Source organism: Lacerta agilis, chromosome 7 (genome assembly GCF_009819535.1).
Source record: "Lacerta agilis isolate rLacAgi1 chromosome 7, rLacAgi1.pri, whole genome shotgun sequence".
In the NCBI taxonomy this organism is placed as follows: Eukaryota; Metazoa; Chordata; class Lepidosauria; order Squamata; family Lacertidae; genus Lacerta; species Lacerta agilis.
The window spans coordinates 39,600,010-39,619,916 of NC_046318.1; the positions used below are offsets into that span (position 1 = coordinate 39,600,010).

The window sequence follows — 19,907 nt, forward strand, 5'->3', positions numbered from 1 at the left end:
ATCAATTCTGCTAGTTTCAGCTAACCATTCATCTGTTTAGCTGACAGAGCTGGAGAGCTGCCTCAGCAACAAACCGTGTGGTACTAATTTAGATCATGTTTTACTAAAGGTGCTTAGCAACTACCGTCTGCCTTCAAGCAGAAAATTCACTATTTTAAAATATAAGACAGGAAAAGATTTGCTGAAAGGAAGAGTAGCCTCGTATGCTACTTGCAGGCAGAGCATTTTATGGGGAATGCACATGGTTTGCAGAAGCACTGTGGTATGGCAGATTGGACTTTCCACCTGGCAATGGAACACTCCAAGGATGGTACCATTTTATTTTATTTTTTGCTTTAAATCAGCAAAAGTAATTATATGATACAGGGGGAGACCATGTTTTATTTGATCCAAAATATGTGATACGTAAAGGGTGTAAGAATCAAACCAGCATTTTATTACTTCTTTAGCACAAAAATATCACAACGAAAACCATGTTTTACAAGTCAATAACTGAATTTCTCCACATACCAAGCATATGAATACTGAGATTCACTTTATGTAATAATGACAATTTTGGAGGTGTAAGTATAATGAAGGGACAAGTCTAGCTCCTGTCTTGCAATGCAGCATATTTTATATTCCAAAGAACTGGAGATACTGTGGTTCCACTAGAAATGTTGTGGTAATCTACCATGTTTTATTTCTGTTGTGAATAATGTAGTTCTGCAGGTGAGGATATGTATCCCATTGGCCTTACATATCTTCAATTACCCCCATGTTCAATGCCATCAAGAAGAGAAGTATTGACAACTGAATACATAAACTCTTGTTAAAGCTTCTCAGAGTGGAAAAAAAATAGATGTGGTTGGCCATGCATTACCTAGCAAAGATTTTGTACAAAGGCTGCAACAAGCAGTGCTGAAAACGACAAGCTTCTTCCCATGCTTGGCAGTAAGTCTAGAGAAACATTTTAGCCATAGATGCAATACTGACATGGGGTTTTAAACCCATTATCTGTTTCACTGCTGTAGTGAAGAGGCTTTGCAGCTTTTGCACAACTTTTCAAATCTAAGCAAATATATGCCCTATCTAGTCCTAATATATGCCCTAATAAGCTGCAAAAGAGCTTATTAAACTGGAAAAAGCCTGTTCACAGTAGATGTAAACTGACAAGGGGCCCTAAATTCCTTATGAACTTCACTTCTTCAATGAATGGACTCATTGGGACTTGTTGCAGAGATGGGGAGAAAATGCTGTCAGTTTGACAACTCTTTGCAACATTTCTGTAGGAACTAGATGATGTTTAATCATCATCGAACTTTCCAAGACTGGCAGTTGGATGTGCAATTTGTTACCCAAGAAAGCACTAAGAAGCACCACCAGCTTTTTTAGAAAGAAGACTGTATGGATGCTCATGCACAAGTTATTTGGAAACTGGATACATGGATTCCATGAATATCGGTCACCATGGGGTAGAACACTCCATATAAATCAGGGAACAGGAACATTACATCCCTATTGAACAAACTTTTTATCCCTGAGAATGCAGCACCTTGCAAATCTTACAAACATCTGTGAATGTTTGTTGAATACAATTGGGGTAGGAATATGTGGCCCAATAGATGTTGAAATCAAACTCCCATCAACCCTTGCCAGTGTGATGTTAACTGTAGTCAAACAAAACCTGGAAAGCCACAGGTTATCCATCTCTAGTCCCTTAGAGACAAGTTTTAAATTTATTTTGGATTAATTTTTTTGTTAAATTCTCAACAAGAGAACTTCCAGTAAAATTAATTTATATAAGTTTAAAATATGTAGACTGAAATTTCAGTCTACCATTTTCTTTTTAGAATCTGGATGTAAATAAATATTTATTTAATTCTATGTATGTTTAATTGTACATGAACTACATTCAGGCTGTTAGTGGAATTAAAAAAAAACTTTTCATGTGAGAAAATGTTGCCCGATCCTAGAATTCATAAAGTAGGTGTTTGTTTACTACTCATGTGCCTTGTTCCAAAAATTCAGAAAAAGATATAATCTGAATACTTTGTGTATATAATTGAATCCTGAACAATATGTTAGCTGCTGGAATGTTAGGACAGACAAAGTATTTGTGACATTAGGCTCAAAAGGGATGATCCCAGTGCTCAAACACACAATGAAACATGCAGCGAATTTGTTTGGCACTCTTGGATATAGGTGCCAAACATTTGGTATCCAGCAAATTGCTAAACAAATGTAGAGCTGAACCTCAAAAAGGTCTACATTGTGGTAAACCAACTACAAGCAAAGAATGATGAGAATGTGGAGGAAAACAAGCCCAAAAAGCGAGATGGAAATGGGTAATATGACTTGTCTATACTTGAGTGTCTGACCTGTTAGTTGGTCGTCGCCTGCAGCAGGGGCGATGCGAATGTATGGTGTTGTAAGCTGAGTCACGATTATCGCAGCTAAGGCAAAGGAAGATTTCCAGGTCAGCATGCATGAGGGAAAAAAAAGCCAGACTGAAGCTAAGCTAGCAAGAAACAACTTGTTCAGATGTTACTGTTTCAATTCCTTAGAAATATAAAGAAAGAAAGGGAGGGAAAAATTGTTAGGAGTGACTTACATTGATAAATTCCTTCATGTGATTGTTTACACATCTGAATAAAAGTTAATGTTAACTTAACTGTGTGCAGGTGAGCTGGCAGCCATTTGTATTATGATGGTTGCTGAAAAAAGCAAAACCACCAGGGATGGCTACAGGCTAACCATGAGCAACATTTGTCTTGACTAAAATTTCTCCATTCAGTTATACATTCACCAGAGTATGTCAGACTTCAGGATCAGACTCTACTTTGTGCTTTACTTGAACCCCAAGATCTATCAACTGGAAGCAGGTGCAAAAGACATAGAATTACAGAACTCGGAGCACCTGCTGAATACAGGAATTTGTTTTAAGCACCAGAATTGAATTCGAGTTCACAGTTCTTTCACATGAAAATCAATTTTCGTTACCTACCCCAACCTTTCTTTAGGTTAGCAGCCTTATATATAGGGAGGGGGCACTTTATTGTTATTGTTGAACAATCGTAAATCAAATGCTTGCTAATATATTACAAATCACACAGAGACCTATTAGGGGATCACAGTCCACCCCGATATTCGCAACTACATGGAGGAATTTAGCAATGTGAACCAGTCCTTAAATATTCTGTGATGCTTCCTGATGAGTTTTACACAACATTTTGTTCAAATAAACAAATGAACAAAAAACCAAAAAACCACTAGAGTGACTTGACTGCACCAGCTTCGACTCATCTTGTCTTCAACCCATGTTCACTGATCTCAGTCTTACTTATCCCACAAATATATTTCTGAAAAGTCTGTTGATTTGGGGTAATATCCAGCATTAGTCAATCAATATAGAGCTAAGTTCATTCATTACAATGGACCTGCTCTAAGTATAACCTAGCTGGGTATCACAACACTGGGATGTGTAGCTAACATATACATCAGCCTCTGGGGGTGGGGCTAGCTGACTAGTGCATTAGGGGCCCCTTCACACATTCGTACTGAAAGCCTGATGGGGAAAATATCATACCTTTACTGCCTGAATGGATGGAGATAGATTAACAGTGGAAATCCCTGCTCTTTCTAGGGTGTCATCTTGGTTAGAAATAATTAACCTTTCCAATTAGATTACAAAAGAAACCCTGATGGCTTCTGTGGAAACTTGGGTCCATTTACTAAACATATTAAAATAAAATGGGTGTTTTACAGTCAGGAATGAAATATTTTTAATTTTTTTCTCATTTCCTTAAATTTGTATTGTACCTTGTGAGCATTTTAGCTTTTAATATCTTCATTTTGTATTGTATTTTTTTCTGTTTAAATCACAAAATGTATGATTTTTACTTAAGTTTCATTTATGACTGTTCGTAATTTCTATACATGAAAAATTCAATAAAAATAAAGGTTTAAAAAGATGCTAAATGTTTTGATTTAAGAGTCATCTGCACATTATTCATGCTAATAAGATACTTTCGTGCATCTTCAGATACAGGAGTGACTCACAAGTCACTGTTAGAACCATCCCAAAATATGAAGCTCCAAATGAATCTTGTTATGACTTCTCCCACAGATTACATGTGCTCCTTAAATTTGACTACATATTGACTAATGTTTATGGCATGAGATCATAGTAAGCATGTCTCCTTTCATGAACACAAGAATGGAGAAAATAAAATAAAATAAAATTATATTTTATTTAATAAAATAAAATTATTATGAACACAGTCTTATTGGTGTTTACTGTCCACATTTATCATAACATTTCTCCCCTCCCCATTCTACAAATAATTGTCACTAAATTATTAACCTTGTTATATACATTACGCTAAGGTGGGGAAATAAAACAACTTTAAAAAGGTCAGTTCCAGCATATAACATCTGGGAAGTGGAGAAAAGAAAAAACCCACTGGAAATTGTGTGAAAGAATCATATGAAAGCTTGTAAATTACACAGAATAGCCTGGGTGCAGTTATATATGTGGCAATGAGTGAGGAAAGGAGATTATCCACCATCTGCAGACAATTAAGCTCAAAACTGCTGCTGCATAATATTTTGAAATATCTCCATGCAACTCTGAAGCACTATGTTGTTAGTAACTGTTACAGTACTGTTGCTACAAGATATAAATAGAATAATAACCCTTTTCTTCTACAACTGATATTTTCCAAGATTAAAACAATAGTCACCTGTGAGCTGAAAAAGAGAATTGTAGAAAATGTAGACATAGGCTGAACAAGTATAATTTGTGGGAGCTGGATAGAAAAATATCTCATAACTTTAGAAATTGAACATTTGGACGTTTCCAACAGGTTTCCCCACCCCCCACCCCCCAAAAAGAAACCTGACTACTCTACCATTTTCACGAATATTTTATTTGCTATTTAAATAGCATTATATTGGTTCAGAATGATGGTGTCTGTGATGGAGATACAGATCAGAGTCAAGTGTAGTAATAGTTTGCAAAGTTTGGTTGTTGCTGTTGGCATCCATTTACGCCAGTTTAAGTTAAAGCACTTTAAGATACACTGAAACAGAAGTCACCAGATCCTTAAATATAGTGGGGGAGTGGGGAGGGGTATTACTCAGAAGGGTGGTGGGAATGGGTGATAGGCTGATAAGTGTGGAAAACCTGTTGACGACTCTAAACGGCTGCAATTAGTCTTGCAGGGAAGGGGTGAGATGGCTAAAGATGGCTTTGTTATGTATAATGAGATAAGAATCCAATGTCTTTGTTCAAACCAGGTTTCTCCATGGTTTTAAGTTTGGTGATTAGTTGCAATTCAGCCACTTCTCTTTCCAGTCTATTTCTGAAATTTCTTTGTATTAAGACAGCTACTTTGAGATCTTTTATAGAATGTCCTGGGAGATTGAAGTGTTCTCCTACTGGTTTCTCTGTCTTGTGATTCCTGATATCAGATTTATGTCCATTTATCCTTTGGCGTAGGGTTTGGCCTGTTTGTCCAATATAGAGAGCTGAAGGGCACTGTTGGCATTTGATTGCATACACAATGTTGGAAGATGAGCAATTAAATAGTCCTGAGATGGTGTGTTTGATGTTGTTGGGACCAGTAATGGTGTTATCCGGGTTTATGTGGCAGCAAAGTTGGCATCTGGGTTTATTGCAAGCTCTGGTACCAGTGTCCATGTTGAGTCCTGTTTTTGTATTATTGTGGGTGAGGAGCTGTTTGAGATTGGGTGGCTGTTTGTATGCGATGAAGGGTCTTCCTCCCAGAGCTTGAGAAAGAGAACTGTCATTGTCTAGGAGAGGTTGTAGATCTCTGATGATGCGTTGTACTGTTTTAACTTGGGAGCTGTATGTGATGACTAGTGGTGTTCTGTTATTTTCTTTTTTGGGTCTGTCTTGCAGCAAGTTCTCTCTGGGTATCAGTCTGGCTCTGTCGATCTGTTGTTTAACTTCATCAGGTGGATATTTTAGTTCTAAAAAGGTTTGCTGTAGATCTCTTAGGTGAGAGTCTCTGTCTGTAGAGTTGGAACAGATGCGGCTGTAACGTAGGGCCTGGCTATATACAATGGATTGTTTGGTATGTTTGGGATGGTAGCTAGAAGCATGTAGATATGTTTGTCGGTCAGTTGGTTTGCGGTATAAGGTGGTGTCTATGTGTCCATCCTGTATTTTTATAGTAGTGTCCAAAAAGTGTATTTCTTGCATAGATTGGTTCATAGTTAGGTTGATGGTGGGGTGAAAGTCATTGAATGTCTTGTGGAAGGTGTCCAGGGTCTGTTGACCATGTGTCCAGATAATAAAAATATCATCAATGTAACGCAGGTACAAGAGAGGTTTGAGTGGGTAGGAGTTTAGGAAACGTTGTTCTAAATCTGCCATGAAGATGTTGGCATACTGTGGGGCCATGCGGGTGCCCATTGCTGTGCCGTTGATCTGAAGGAACAGGTCCTCACCAAATTTGAAGTTGTTGTGGGTAAGGACAAAATGACAGAGTTTCGTAGCAAAGTCTGCTGTGGTTTTATCTGAAATGGTGTTCCTTATAGCTTGTAAACCATCGTTGTGTGGGATGTTGGTATACAGAGATTCCACATCCATAGTGACTAGAATAGTATTGTTAGGAAGGTTATTCAAAGATTGTATTTTTCTCAGAAAATCTGTGGTGTCACGTACGTAGCTGGGAGCACTGATGGCATATGGTTTCAGAACAGAGTCCATATAACCGGAAACCCCCACTGTAATGGTGCCAATACCTGAGATGATGGGGCGTCCTGGATTTCCTGGTTTGTGTATTTTGGGTAGAAGATAGAAAGTTCCTGGTCGAGGTTCTGCTGGTGTGTTCATGAGGATCTGTTCTTGGATGTGTGGGGGTAGCTCCTTAACAATCTTGTTCAGTTCTTTTTTGTATTCTTCCGTGGGGTCTGAGTCCAATTTTATGTAAAAGGTGGTATTGGAAAGTTGTCTGTGAGCCTCCTGGATGTAATCAGTTTTGTTCATGATGACAACAGCTCCACCCTTGTCCGCCTCTTTAATTATAATGTCTGGGTTGTTCCTGAGATTATCTATGGCTCTCCTTTCAGCATGGTTTAGATTTTGTTGTAAGCGATGGTGTTTTCTGGTCACATCTGTTTGGATTCTGCGGCGGAAGCAATCGATGTACAGATCTAGTGTGGTATTGCGTCCATCAGGAGGGGTCCATGCGGAGTCCCTTTTAGTGTAACATTTTTTCGGTGGTGGTTGGTGGTCAATGTTCTGTTCATTAATATGTTTGGAGGGTGGTGGATGTTCCCCAGTAGGTTGAGAGATGTTGTGTTGTGAAGATGTTGTTTGTTCTTTGTCTTGTTCTTGTGTGTGTTGGAAGTACTCCTTCAGGCGTAAACGGCGGAAAAATGCTTCCAAGTCCCCATAGAACTGAATCATCTGTGGGGATTTGGCAGGGCAGAATGATAGTCCACGTGAAAGGATAGATTCCTCAGCTGGGGAAACTCTCAGCCCAGCTGAGGAATCTATCCTTTCACGTGGACTATCATTCTGCCCTGCCAAATCCCCACAGATGATTCAGTTCTATGGGGACTTGGAAGCATTTTTCCGCCGTTTACGCCTGAAGGAGTACTTCCAACACACACAAGAACAAGACAAAGAACAAACAACATCTTCACAACACAACATCTCTCAACCTACTGGGGAACATCCACCACCCTCCAAACATATTAATGAACAGAACATTGACCACCAACCACCACCGAAAAAATGTTACACTAAAAGGGACTCCGCATGGACCCCTCCTGATGGACGCAATACCACACTAGATCTGTACATCGATTGCTTCCGCCGCAGAATCCAAACAGATGTGACCAGAAAACACCATCGCTTACAACAAAATCTAAACCATGCTGAAAGGAGAGCCATAGATAATCTCAGGAACAACCCAGACATTATAATTAAAGAGGCGGACAAGGGTGGAGCTGTTGTCATCATGAACAAAACTGATTACATCCAGGAGGCTCACAGACAACTTTCCAATACCACCTTTTACATAAAATTGGACTCAGACCCCACGGAAGAATACAAAAAAGAACTGAACAAGATTGTTAAGGAGCTACCCCCACACATCCAAGAACAGATCCTCATGAACACACCAGCAGAACCTCGACCAGGAACTTTCTATCTTCTACCCAAAATACACAAACCAGGAAATCCAGGACGCCCCATCATCTCAGGTATTGGCACCATTACAGTGGGGGTTTCCGGTTATATGGACTCTGTTCTGAAACCATATGCCATCAGTGCTCCCAGCTACGTACGTGACACCACAGATTTTCTGAGAAAAATACAATCTTTGAATAACCTTCCTAACAATACTATTCTAGTCACTATGGATGTGGAATCTCTGTATACCAACATCCCACACAACGATGGTTTACAAGCTATAAGGAACACCATTTCAGATAAAACCACAGCAGACTTTGCTACGAAACTCTGTCATTTTGTCCTTACCCACAACAACTTCAAATTTGGTGAGGACCTGTTCCTTCAGATCAACGGCACAGCAATGGGCACCCGCATGGCCCCACAGTATGCCAACATCTTCATGGCAGATTTAGAACAACGTTTCCTAAACTCCTACCCACTCAAACCTCTCTTGTACCTGCGTTACATTGATGATATTTTTATTATCTGGACACATGGTCAACAGACCCTGGACACCTTCCACAAGACATTCAATGACTTTCACCCCACCATCAACCTAACTATGAACCAATCTATGCAAGAAATACACTTTTTGGACACTACTATAAAAATACAGGATGGACACATAGACACCACCTTATACCGCAAACCAACTGACCGACAAACATATCTACATGCTTCTAGCTACCATCCCAAACATACCAAACAATCCATTGTATATAGCCAGGCCCTACGTTACAGCCGCATCTGTTCCAACTCTACAGACAGAGACTCTCACCTAAGAGATCTACAGCAAACCTTTTTAGAACTAAAATATCCACCTGATGAAGTTAAACAACAGATCGACAGAGCCAGACTGATACCCAGAGAGAACTTGCTGCAAGACAGACCCAAAAAAGAAAATAACAGAACACCACTAGTCATCACATACAGCTCCCAAGTTAAAACAGTACAACGCATCATCAGAGATCTACAACCTCTCCTAGACAATGACAGTTCTCTTTCTCAAGCTCTGGGAGGAAGACCCTTCATCGCATACAAACAGCCACCCAATCTCAAACAGCTCCTCACCCACAATAATACAAAAACAGGACTCAACATGGACACTGGTACCAGAGCTTGCAATAAACCCAGATGCCAACTTTGCTGCCACATAAACCCGGATAACACCATTACTGGTCCCAACAACATCAAACACACCATCTCAGGACTATTTAATTGCTCATCTTCCAACATTGTGTATGCAATCAAATGCCAACAGTGCCCTTCAGCTCTCTATATTGGACAAACAGGCCAAACCCTACGCCAAAGGATAAATGGACATAAATCTGATATCAGGAATCACAAGACAGAGAAACCAGTAGGAGAACACTTCAATCTCCCAGGACATTCTATAAAAGATCTCAAAGTAGCTGTCTTAATACAAAGAAATTTCAGAAATAGACTGGAAAGAGAAGTGGCTGAATTGCAACTAATCACCAAACTTAAAACCATGGAGAAACCTGGTTTGAACAAAGACATTGGATTCTTATCTCATTATACATAACAAAGCCATCTTTAGCCATCTCACCCCTTCCCTGCAAGACTAATTGCAGCCGTTTAGAGTCGTCAACAGGTTTTCCACACTTATCAGCCTATCACCCATTCCCACCACCCTTCTGAGTAATACCCCTCCCCACTCCCCCACTATATTTAAGGATCTGGTGACTTCCGTTTCAGTGTATCTGAAGAAGTGTGCATGCACACGAAAGCTCATACCAGGAACAAACTCAGTTGGTCTCTAAGGTGCTACTAGAAAGAATTTTCGATTTTGTTTTGACTATGGCAGACCAACACGGCTACCCACCTGTAACTAGCACTTTAAGGTCTGCTAGCTTCTTATACTTAGGATTGTTCTGTCCATTATACAGTATGGATGTTTATGCACACCAAAAGGAAAAAGAAAAAAAGAAATGCTGACCTAAGGCTACACATAGCTCTAATCTGTGAGTTATATGTCTAGTCAGTGGCATAGCTAGCTGCTCGGGCACCCGGAGCGGTGGAGGCAGGGTGATCCGCTCACGGAGGCGGGGAGATCTGCATACAGAGCTCCATGGCGATCCACACATGGGGGCGCTGCGGTGATCCGCCCAGGGGGCGGTGTGACGAGCTGCCCTGAGTCTGCCTGGTGGACGCAAGCCCCATGCTGCTGTTTCAGGCAGCATGGGGCCCCGAGCCACCGCGTCACTTCCAGGAGAGACGTGTGGTTCAGGTTCGTTGCAGGCCAGGCCCCGCGGTAAGTGCCACCTCCCACGGTGTGCCATTTTGACACCCCCTCAGGGATGACACCTGGGACGGACTACACCCCCACACCCCCTTCCTATGCCCCTGTGTCTAGTTATATTGTGATACAGCATGTTCTCAGAAAGTACAACTTCTATACAAAATAGGACAGCACTGAAGAATACGTTAGCTCCATACTCAACAGCATACTGCCATTTCTTTTTATTTTTTGTGCATGCCTCACAACATATGAAATGTGGGTCTGAAGTATGAAGTTTTAGTTTTTGCTGTAGGAAACCATTGCACACCCACACACCCACAGAGAGAGAGAGAGAGAGAGAGAGAGAGAGAGAGAGATCTGAGTAGCTTATTTTATGAAAGGGGTATAAAATCTGCAGTGGGGAGGAAAAGTAATATTCTAAGCAATTCTAGTCAGGATGTCTTTCCTGTCAAAATGCATTTCACCATTCACTTTCTGTAGGGAGGACCCAATGATATGGATGGAAAACTAATCCCCTCACCCTTCCCTGAAACAGTTTATTCTTTCTGATTGTGTGTTTCTTGTCAAATGCACCTTCACCTTCCCCATCCACAAACACTTCCATGGGAAGTTACAGGTAGGTAGCTGTCCCATGGGAAGATGCATGTTTTCCTGGCACAATAGCTTAGATATCACCTTTCCACACACCTTTGACACTATTGTATTCCTGGCAATATCACTTTGTAACATGCCTTTCCAAACTCCAACACGCTCTCAACCCTGCTTGCTGCATCACTGCATTTATCTCACAGTGAGGCTGGAAAGATGCCATTGGATGCCTTTCATTAAGTGCCCTTTCTTCTTTGGTGATCACTCGTAGCCGAGTAAGATTGTCTTCCATGAACACGGTCTTAACAGTGAATCCGTAAGTGACTGTGGAAGCCAATTCTGGATCCATACGCCCTTCCACAGTGGGGACATAAGGTTTCCAGGTGGGAGTTGATCACGGTGAGGGTTCTTAGCTTGTTTCTCCTTTACGCCCATGACACCTTTGGTAAAGGCTGGTCTCCAGTTGGAGTGCTCGCAGGCTAGTGTTTCCCAGTTATCAGTGCTTATGTTACATTTTTTTTAGATTTGCCTTGAGAGTCTTTAAACCTCTTTTGTTGTCCACCAGTATTTCGCTTTCCATTCTTGAGTTGGGAATAGAGTAGTTACTTTGGAAGACGATAATCAGACATCTGAACAACATGACCAGTCCAACAAAGTTGATGTTGAAGAATCATTGCTTCAACACTGATGATCTTTGCTTCTTTCAGTACACTGGCATTAGTTTGCCTGCCTTCCCAAGTGATGTGTAATTTTTTTTGGAGACACCACTGATGGAATCTTTCAAGGAGTTGGAGATGGCGTTTATAAGTAGTCCATGTTTCACAAGCGTTGGTAGTACAATAAAGTTGGTAGTACAATAGCTTTGTAAACAAGCATTTTGGTTTCCCTGTGAATGTCCCTATCCTCAAACACTCTGAGGATCAATCAAGAGAAAGTGGCACTTGCAGAGCTCAGGTGATGCTGGATTTTGTCATTGATGTTGGCTCTTGTGGAAATATAACTGCCCAGGTAGGAAAGGTGATCAACACTTTCCAAGTGCCCTTTAGACCTTCCTGATCAACATGGGAAGATGAGAGTGCAGAGGGCATGTCTGATGTTCCACCTGCTCATCTCCAGTTTAAGCCTTCATGCTTCCTTTTGAATGTTTGGAAAAATCTTAACAAAATAAAAAATTAAAAAATTCCTTTTATTTTTTATTTTGTTTTGACTATGGCAGACCAACATGGCTACCTACCTGTAACTGGAAAAATCTTGTATGTCCTGAGTGCTGCTTGTGCCTGAGGTGCTGCTCAGCATACTCATAACAATTTGGGGGTTAGGTTGTTCAGACTATGCAAGTTACAAAGTAAGGGTTAACAGAGGTATACGTCTTCAGATACACTCTAGCTCACACAGCAACTGTATTTTTAGTGGTTGCAAAGGTATCTATCCCTCATAATATATTTAATGAGTAGGATTTCCCCCCTGTCCATTTGTCTACCCTTTTGTTGCATGATTGACTGCCTCAGTAGGAAACTATGAAGGGACACAGAAATGGGCGCTGGCACTGAAATTAGTGGTTATAAACATTAAATTATTTGCACATTCAAATAAACACTTTCCAATTGTTGACTCACTTTAATTATCATCATTGTCCTTGTGCTGCTCTACATAATAAACACCTCTCTCAACTTGGGAGTCAGCTGCTAACCAGAAAGGAAAGAAAGCTAATACCAGAGTTTGTGTGTAGAAAGTTCAACTGGTGAATTGTCTCTTGATTCCAATACTTTTATTTCTGATTTTCTCAAATTTAACCTGTGAGGTAACAACACATCTCACTAATAAAGATTGACAAATGCTCACTTTCAACAAGAGATGGAGATGCTTTCATTAATGAGATTCAAGCCTGGGCTGCTTAGTAGGCATGACCATCAATTATAACACTGCAACTGGGAGGTGTGAAGAATGCAGTACCACTTATAACTGCCCCTTTAGGAACATCTGAAAGCTGGGTTCTGCTATATTCCATCCGTCTGTCAGAGCAGCTTCCATACAAGCTGCTGTTTTCACATTTGGCATCACTTGCTACCTGCCTTACCACACACTGAACCCCTATTTACTTTTTTAGATAGTCAGAAATATTGTCAAAGTTTAGCTTAACCTAATGTACCAATCTAAGCTAATGGCTGCTTACCCCTCTTCCACAGTGAGTGGCAGTTGTAGTATGCCGTGGCACCTCCATTACCCCTGGAGCCTCGCCACCATTGGGATTTCCTCCCCAGCTACCATGGAGCATTGTGGGCACCACCAACCCCATTTGAATTAAGCCTATCCATGGTGGCCTGGGCTTTGCAGGATCCACTCAGGACTGCTCCCCAGGCATATAATAGGGCTGACCGGGCTGTCGGCAGCCCAGTCAGCCTCTGAGTGTCACCCACCCTGCCCACCCTTTAGCATTGCTGTTGTCTTTCTGTTTATCTTCTAACCCTTTACTTTCTAGCTTAGAGTTGCAGTTTTTTGCTAGGAAGGAATTTTCCAATTGTCAGGTTTTACCTTCCCCATAGCACTAGTCACGACTTTGGCGGTTTAGGCCTTGGGCGGAATCCTTCAGTCTATCTGCTGACCTTGGGGGTTGGAGTGGTGACCCCCCCTACCAGCAACGGTGTTTACAGGGTCCCTGTTAAAGGGGTCTTGAGGGGAAGTCTCTGTCCATACAGCCAGAAGCAGTTGGTCAGCGGGCCACAGAGCTTTCCCTAGCATTTGGGTTGGCCCATTTGTGTAAACATGCATTTTGCAATGGACCTTTCCACCCAGCCAGGCCCTGTCATCCCTCAGTTTACCATCAAGGGGCTGAGAGGGATACATGCCCAATGCCTATGCCAAGGTTTGCCTACACCTGAAAATCAATAAAGTTGTGGCCTTTTTAATCCCATTAACCAGTGATCAGGGATGATGGGAATTGTAGTCCCAGAACATCTGGAGGGTCGAGTTTGCCTATGCTTGATCTAGATATTTAGCAGTTAGTTAAATTGATATATCTACTAGATATCTTCATAAAGGTAAATGTGTTAAAAATAATCATTTGCAGAAGATTCCCTAGAAAATTTTACAGCTTTTTAATCCTGACATGCAGCTTAGAGCACTTATTTCCAGTAACTCACAGGGTGGGTGTTTCTGATAATACTATGGATTTCCCAGAGATGTTATGAAGTGTGGGCAAATATGCTTTCACAACATAAAATGAACTTGCATATTGAAATAAAAGCTGAATTTCCTTCTTTCCTTTCTCCTAAGAGGCTAGTTTGATGTCATCTGTTGCTATGGTAGCTACCTCATTGCAGAAAATATGATCTCTTTTTCCAAATGAAATAAGTAAAAAAGTTAATCCAATCAAATAGTGAAATAAATGGCAGAATAATCTTTAAATATTTGAACCACAGATTGCCCTGTGATGTTATTAAACCAGTGTGGCCTTATATAATAAATTGGACCATATTCTTCCTCTTCATTTATTTTATTTTAATTTTTAAAGTGCCAGAACAATATTTAGACAAAATTCTGCTTGGCCAGGAATGATATACAGATTGAAGAAACATAACTGGTAAAATGTAGATGTGGTGTAACCCTTTATAGTAAACAACTAGCAGTATGAAGGCTATTGGATGTTTATTCATCATGCAGATCATCCAATAATAAATAGTTGCTTATACTGTTCTTTTAAAAATGAGTTGAAGTAATATAATCATGCTTATAAGAGCATACTCTTTGCATGAAGAGGTTGATAAGAATGTAGTATCTTTGAACATAAGACTTCATTTACAAAGTTTGCTTAAAATAATTGGTTGCAACCATTTGCACAGAATGGAACTCCCATGGACACTCGTATGTACAGAACACAAGGAGACAATTTTTGCCTCTTTGTTCTCTGTAGGCCCCTATGTTTGGAGCTTGCTGGGTGCTGTAGGTGGTGGTGGGGATTGTCTCCTTCCGCCAGTGGGAGCATCCAGCTGGTGAAGCAGGAATCTCTGTGGATGCAACTCACTTCTGCAAATGAAAGGAATGCTTCCATTTAAGGAATGGTAGGTCTAGATCCAACTTTATGTTTCTTATTGATGTGGTAATCAAGCTTTGTGTCAAATATTTCCAGCTTCTTTTAAGAAACTAATCCACACTAGAGGTGGGTAGTTCTTCTTCTCTTAAGAAATTATTTTTTAAAAACAGTATTTCATTTCACAATTCAGCCCCACAAAATCAGGGGATGAAGACTTGGATTAGCTTCCTGAATTATGGAAACTCCTGAATGTGATCAGGCTTGAGCTCTGTTGAAACTCAAGATTAATGGAATTTCAAAACCAGGGTGCAATGACAAATAATGTCTCTCTGTGCCCATACACTTCTTACTCATACTGGGAATGCATATGATTGCAACTGAGCTTGGAAACAGCATTGGAGGACATGAATGGTAGTCATTTCTTAGGTACCTAAGGCTCAAGCCATGAAAGGCTTCAAAAGTAAAACATCCCCCTTTAAACAATTCACCTTGAATAATACTTGGAAAAATATAGGAAGTCACTGCAAGGGAGCACTAGTGTAATGTGTTCCCAACACCCCACTCATGTAAGCAGATGGACTATCACATTTCGCATATGTAACTTCCAAACAATCCTAATATACAATTCATTACAACAGCCCAACAGTTATATCACAGTCACAAATGGAGGTCATCAGACCACCATAAATTTTGTGCTTCAACTACTGACTGCCTTATTGAGAGAGGAAGCTCAAGCAAACCTCTCGCAATCCTAGAGTGAGCAACAGGAATTACAAATAATTATTGTTTTCTCAACCTAGTATATTGATATTTAGGAGCACCAATAAGCATAGCTACTCTGCACCATAAATGTGAAAACTCTCCTAATTATTTTTAAACTTTTGCTGGACAATTGAAATATGAGTGAAAATTAGGCTTTCACCACCTTTTAAAATTAAACAAACTCAGCAATTCATTTTCTTACTCTTATGCTTAAATAAAGAATACTTAAAAGTATTGTTAAAATGGCAGAATTGGATATGTGTATTTAACAATGTATATTATGATACACAATTTGACAGATTTAAGGCTAAGAAGACACATTGGAAGCATACCTTTTGTGGCCACTCTGACGCAGTCAATTTTTGTTTCCTATGCCAGATAAAGAAAGAAAAGGTCATTTGCTAGTTTACATCCACAGCAAGAATATAATATATTGCTTCTGCTTAAAATACTGCTAAGATCTAAAATCAGTACCAACTTTTACATGTTTGGTTTCAAGCTTAATAGCCTCCTACACTAGTCAATGTATTTCCCTGCTATGGACAACCAAAGGAAAATGCACTTGGGCATGTAACATCAATACTTCACTTAATATTAACCTAGAAGATGAATGAGATGTTATTAGACATGATATGTGTACTTTCCACCACCCCTTCCTTTTACAACACATTGACCTTGGGATATTTTCTTTTCTTTACAGTCAGCTACACAGTTCCAAGCAACACGCTAGACAATGTAAGAAAGCAAACAAAAATCAATGGTGTTTCACATTTCTGCACTGTCAGTGCACTGTAAAAGAGGGGCCATTATGTTATTTGGCAGAAAACATTTCCCTGCTGTCAGGGGAGACAGCCAAAGCTTATCAGGAGTCGAAGGGCTCTGGGTAGGTCTGTCCTGAAATGGAAAACAATTCTAGAATGTAGAAGCTGGATTAAAAGCGACCTGCAAAGGATGGACCTTTTATGCACTTTTCACTTTAGCTCCATCAACTTATTTCTTTTAAACTCTTTAAGAGAGAGAGAGAGAGAAAAGGCTTGTGTCTTAAGTCAGGGTAATCAAGACTGAAAACGGGCACACAAGCCGATGCAAGCTAATATAATGCAGCAGAATAAGCCAAGTATAAAAGCGAAAATCATTTAATAGGAGCAGCATGATCGAAAAGAGGACAGAATGACAGTAATTTTGTAAGGAATGATTGCCTAGGCTCTTAACCATTGACAGAAATATGTACTTCCTCCCACTGCCTCCACTTCCCTCCCAAGAATGACTGGCCTGGCCAATACATAACTGTGCAAAGAAAAACATTCAATTTCATTTTTCCATTGTCTATTTGGCACCAAAATTAGACAACCTGTGGTCTATTCACACATGAATATTGCTTCTAACCAAAGTCCTCTAACTTACCCCATTGGCTCTGCTGGCAGCTTGAAAATAAATACTATAGCTTTTATGAGGGAGAAGAGGAGTGTTCCAGAAGCCACTGTAGGTTTTGTTGTCACCAATTGTAAAAGTCTGAGAAGATTGAATACTGTTGGCTGGGAACTCGGCTGCAAAATAATACTGAGAGTTCAAAAGTGAAGCATTCTGGAAGTGGATTGGTACTGGATAGCATTTCAGGATTTCAGTTGTTTTCTTGGTTCTGCGAGGACGCTCTTCCTCAACCACTATTTGGTAGACACTAAAAAAAATGAAAAACAGGAGAGGGGGGAGGAGGAGAAAGAAATGACAAAAAAATAATGCTGGGTTAATTTAGAGTATGCAAAATGTAATTTTGAATCACATAACCCAGTATTTATGATAAAAAACGTTATGTTTGAAAGCAAGGAACAGAATGAAATAAAGTTATCATTCAAGAACTGCATCTATAAAGTACCGTATATGTCTCTTCCTTTTTAAATACACAGAAGGAAATGTTATACACCATAAAGTTGTTAAAACATTTCATAGATAAACTGGTTAGAAATATGTCCTTTGAGTACTCCCAGGTAAGAATTATATGTTTCATTGGTAATAAAAGGTGCTACACATATTTTTGTGAACAGAAAGTAGGTACGGGGCTATAAATATTCTACTTTACACCATTTGCCTTGTTTGAATGAAATGGTATGACAGTCAAATTCACAGGAAAATAATAAATAAGAGGAATACTGCAGTAGTGAGCTGGTCTAAGAGACTTACTTGTTAGTAACTTTTAAAATGTGCGTATTGTGAACTGCCAGGGAATTGTGTTCCCGTTCTTTGGACGACTAACACTTGGGACTCCCTATTTTCTCCTACTTCACAGTTTAACACAGCTTTTGTTGATTTGTATTATGCAGGTAAGTAAGGAAAAGATAATGATTTAATTCTCAGTCATCCTGAGGAATTATGGGAGTAAGGGTACTTTTGAGTCATCACCCATAGCATGAGGTCTGGTGGCATTGTGGGTGCCCTTAGGACAGTGGGTCTACGTTGCAGATTGGACTTCAATTATAAATGTTCATGTAGCAAAGAGGGAGACATTTTCCTCAGTTCTTGGGCTGGGAACAAATACCGGTATATAATCATTTATTCACCCTGTCCACACATAATTATTTGTCTAATTCTTTCTTGGTGTGGCAGCAAAGTGGGAATTTTATGTCTAAGCTGTATATTTGGATTTCAGTTACTTTTTTCTAAATTGATATTATGAAACTTTAGTTTTGTGATGATTTTATGACTAGATAAAAATAAATGGACCTGATCTGATCAATTAATAACTAAGCTTATGATTGTTTATGGACCCTTTAATATTTTAATCAACATGGTCCTTTTTTAAAAGTTTGACTGCAACTTGTTAGTTATCTAGAAACACAGCATACTTTCTGTTACAGGTAGGTAGCCGTGTTGGTCTGCCATAGTCAAAACAAAAAATAAAAATTAAAAAAATCATTCCAGTAGCACCTTAGAGACCAACTAAGTTTGTTCAGTGTATCTGAAGAAGTGTGCAAGCACACGAAAGCTCATACCAAGAACAAACATAGTTGGTCTCTAAGGTGCTACTGGAAGGAATTTTTTTATTTTTTATTTTGTTTTGAGCATACTTTCTGGAAGCCAAAATAAATAGCTCAAGGTTATCAATTGGTAACCTGAAAAGGAACTCCTGCACTGTAGCTTGTAAGCACTTTGTTCAACTGTTAACAATATACCAGATGTTAAAACTGGAATGAGAAAAAACAACTCTTGCATGTTCTGCTCACAGTGCATTTGAAGAACTGAAATCATGAACATTTCAGCAATAAATGAAAACCAATCTGCTTTCCTGCTGCAAACCAATTTCTGCAATCATGGGAGAGCACTGAAGAAGATCTGAAATAGTGCTCACATTTGCTAAATGTTCACATATTTGTGCAGAGGTCTAATTTTATGCAGCCTAAAACCGAATACTTTGTTTCTAGATCCTTGATCATCTCAGTCAATCTCCTTTTCACACATTCCAGCTTGTCAATACTTTTCTAAATTGCGGTGTCCAGAACTGGACAGAGTACTCCAGGTGTGGTATGACCAAGGCAGAATAGAACGGGACTATAACTTCCCTTTATTGGGACACTACTTCTGTTGATCCACCTTGGAATAGCATTAGCTTTTTTTCTTTTTTCTTTTTTGCTGCTCCATCACACTGTTGACTCATGTAAAGCTTGTGGTCTATGAAGCCCCCCTAGATCCTTTTCACATGTACTACTGGCAATCCAGTTGTCCCCCATCTTATATTTATGGAGCTGGTTCTTCCTGGCCAAGGGTAGAACCTTATATTTGTCCCTATTGAAATTAGTTAAGGCCATATTGAATCCCGATTCTGTCTTCCGCAGCATTGTCTACCCCTCCCAGTTTGGCGTCATCTGCAAATTTGATGAGCACTCCTCAATTCAAGCAGTTTATAAAGATGTTAAACAACATAACTTGTTTGTTAGAAATTAGGGTGATATGTTATGCTGTATATGTATATGTTATGTATATGTTATGCTGTTAAGTTGTAAGCATCGTGACAACATAAGGGTTCACCAGCGTAAATGGGAGTATAGAATTGTCCTGTTAATCTATGCCTATTACACTTT

The 19,907-nt window shown here is 39.7% G+C and overlaps 1 protein-coding gene across 19 annotated transcripts in view; it reads right to left on the bottom strand.

The window, feature by feature from the left end:
• PTPRM (protein tyrosine phosphatase receptor type M) overlaps positions 1 to 19,907 on the bottom strand; it is a 395,593-nt gene that overhangs the window by 138,279 nt on the left and 237,407 nt on the right. For 12 of the 19 annotated variants that reach the window (XM_033154926.1, XM_033154917.1, XM_033154915.1 and 9 more), the window contains exons 12-14: positions 17,239 to 17,512; positions 16,167 to 16,203; positions 2,361 to 2,435 (exon numbers count right to left, since the gene is read on the bottom strand). In XM_033154926.1, coding sequence (XP_033010817.1) covers positions 2,361 to 2,435; positions 16,167 to 16,203; positions 17,239 to 17,512 — 386 coding nt within the window. The remainder of the gene's footprint in view (positions 1 to 2,360; positions 2,436 to 16,166; positions 16,204 to 17,238; positions 17,513 to 19,907) is intronic. The other 7 variants (XM_033154922.1, XM_033154925.1, XM_033154933.1 and 4 more) reach the window with 1 other exon arrangement.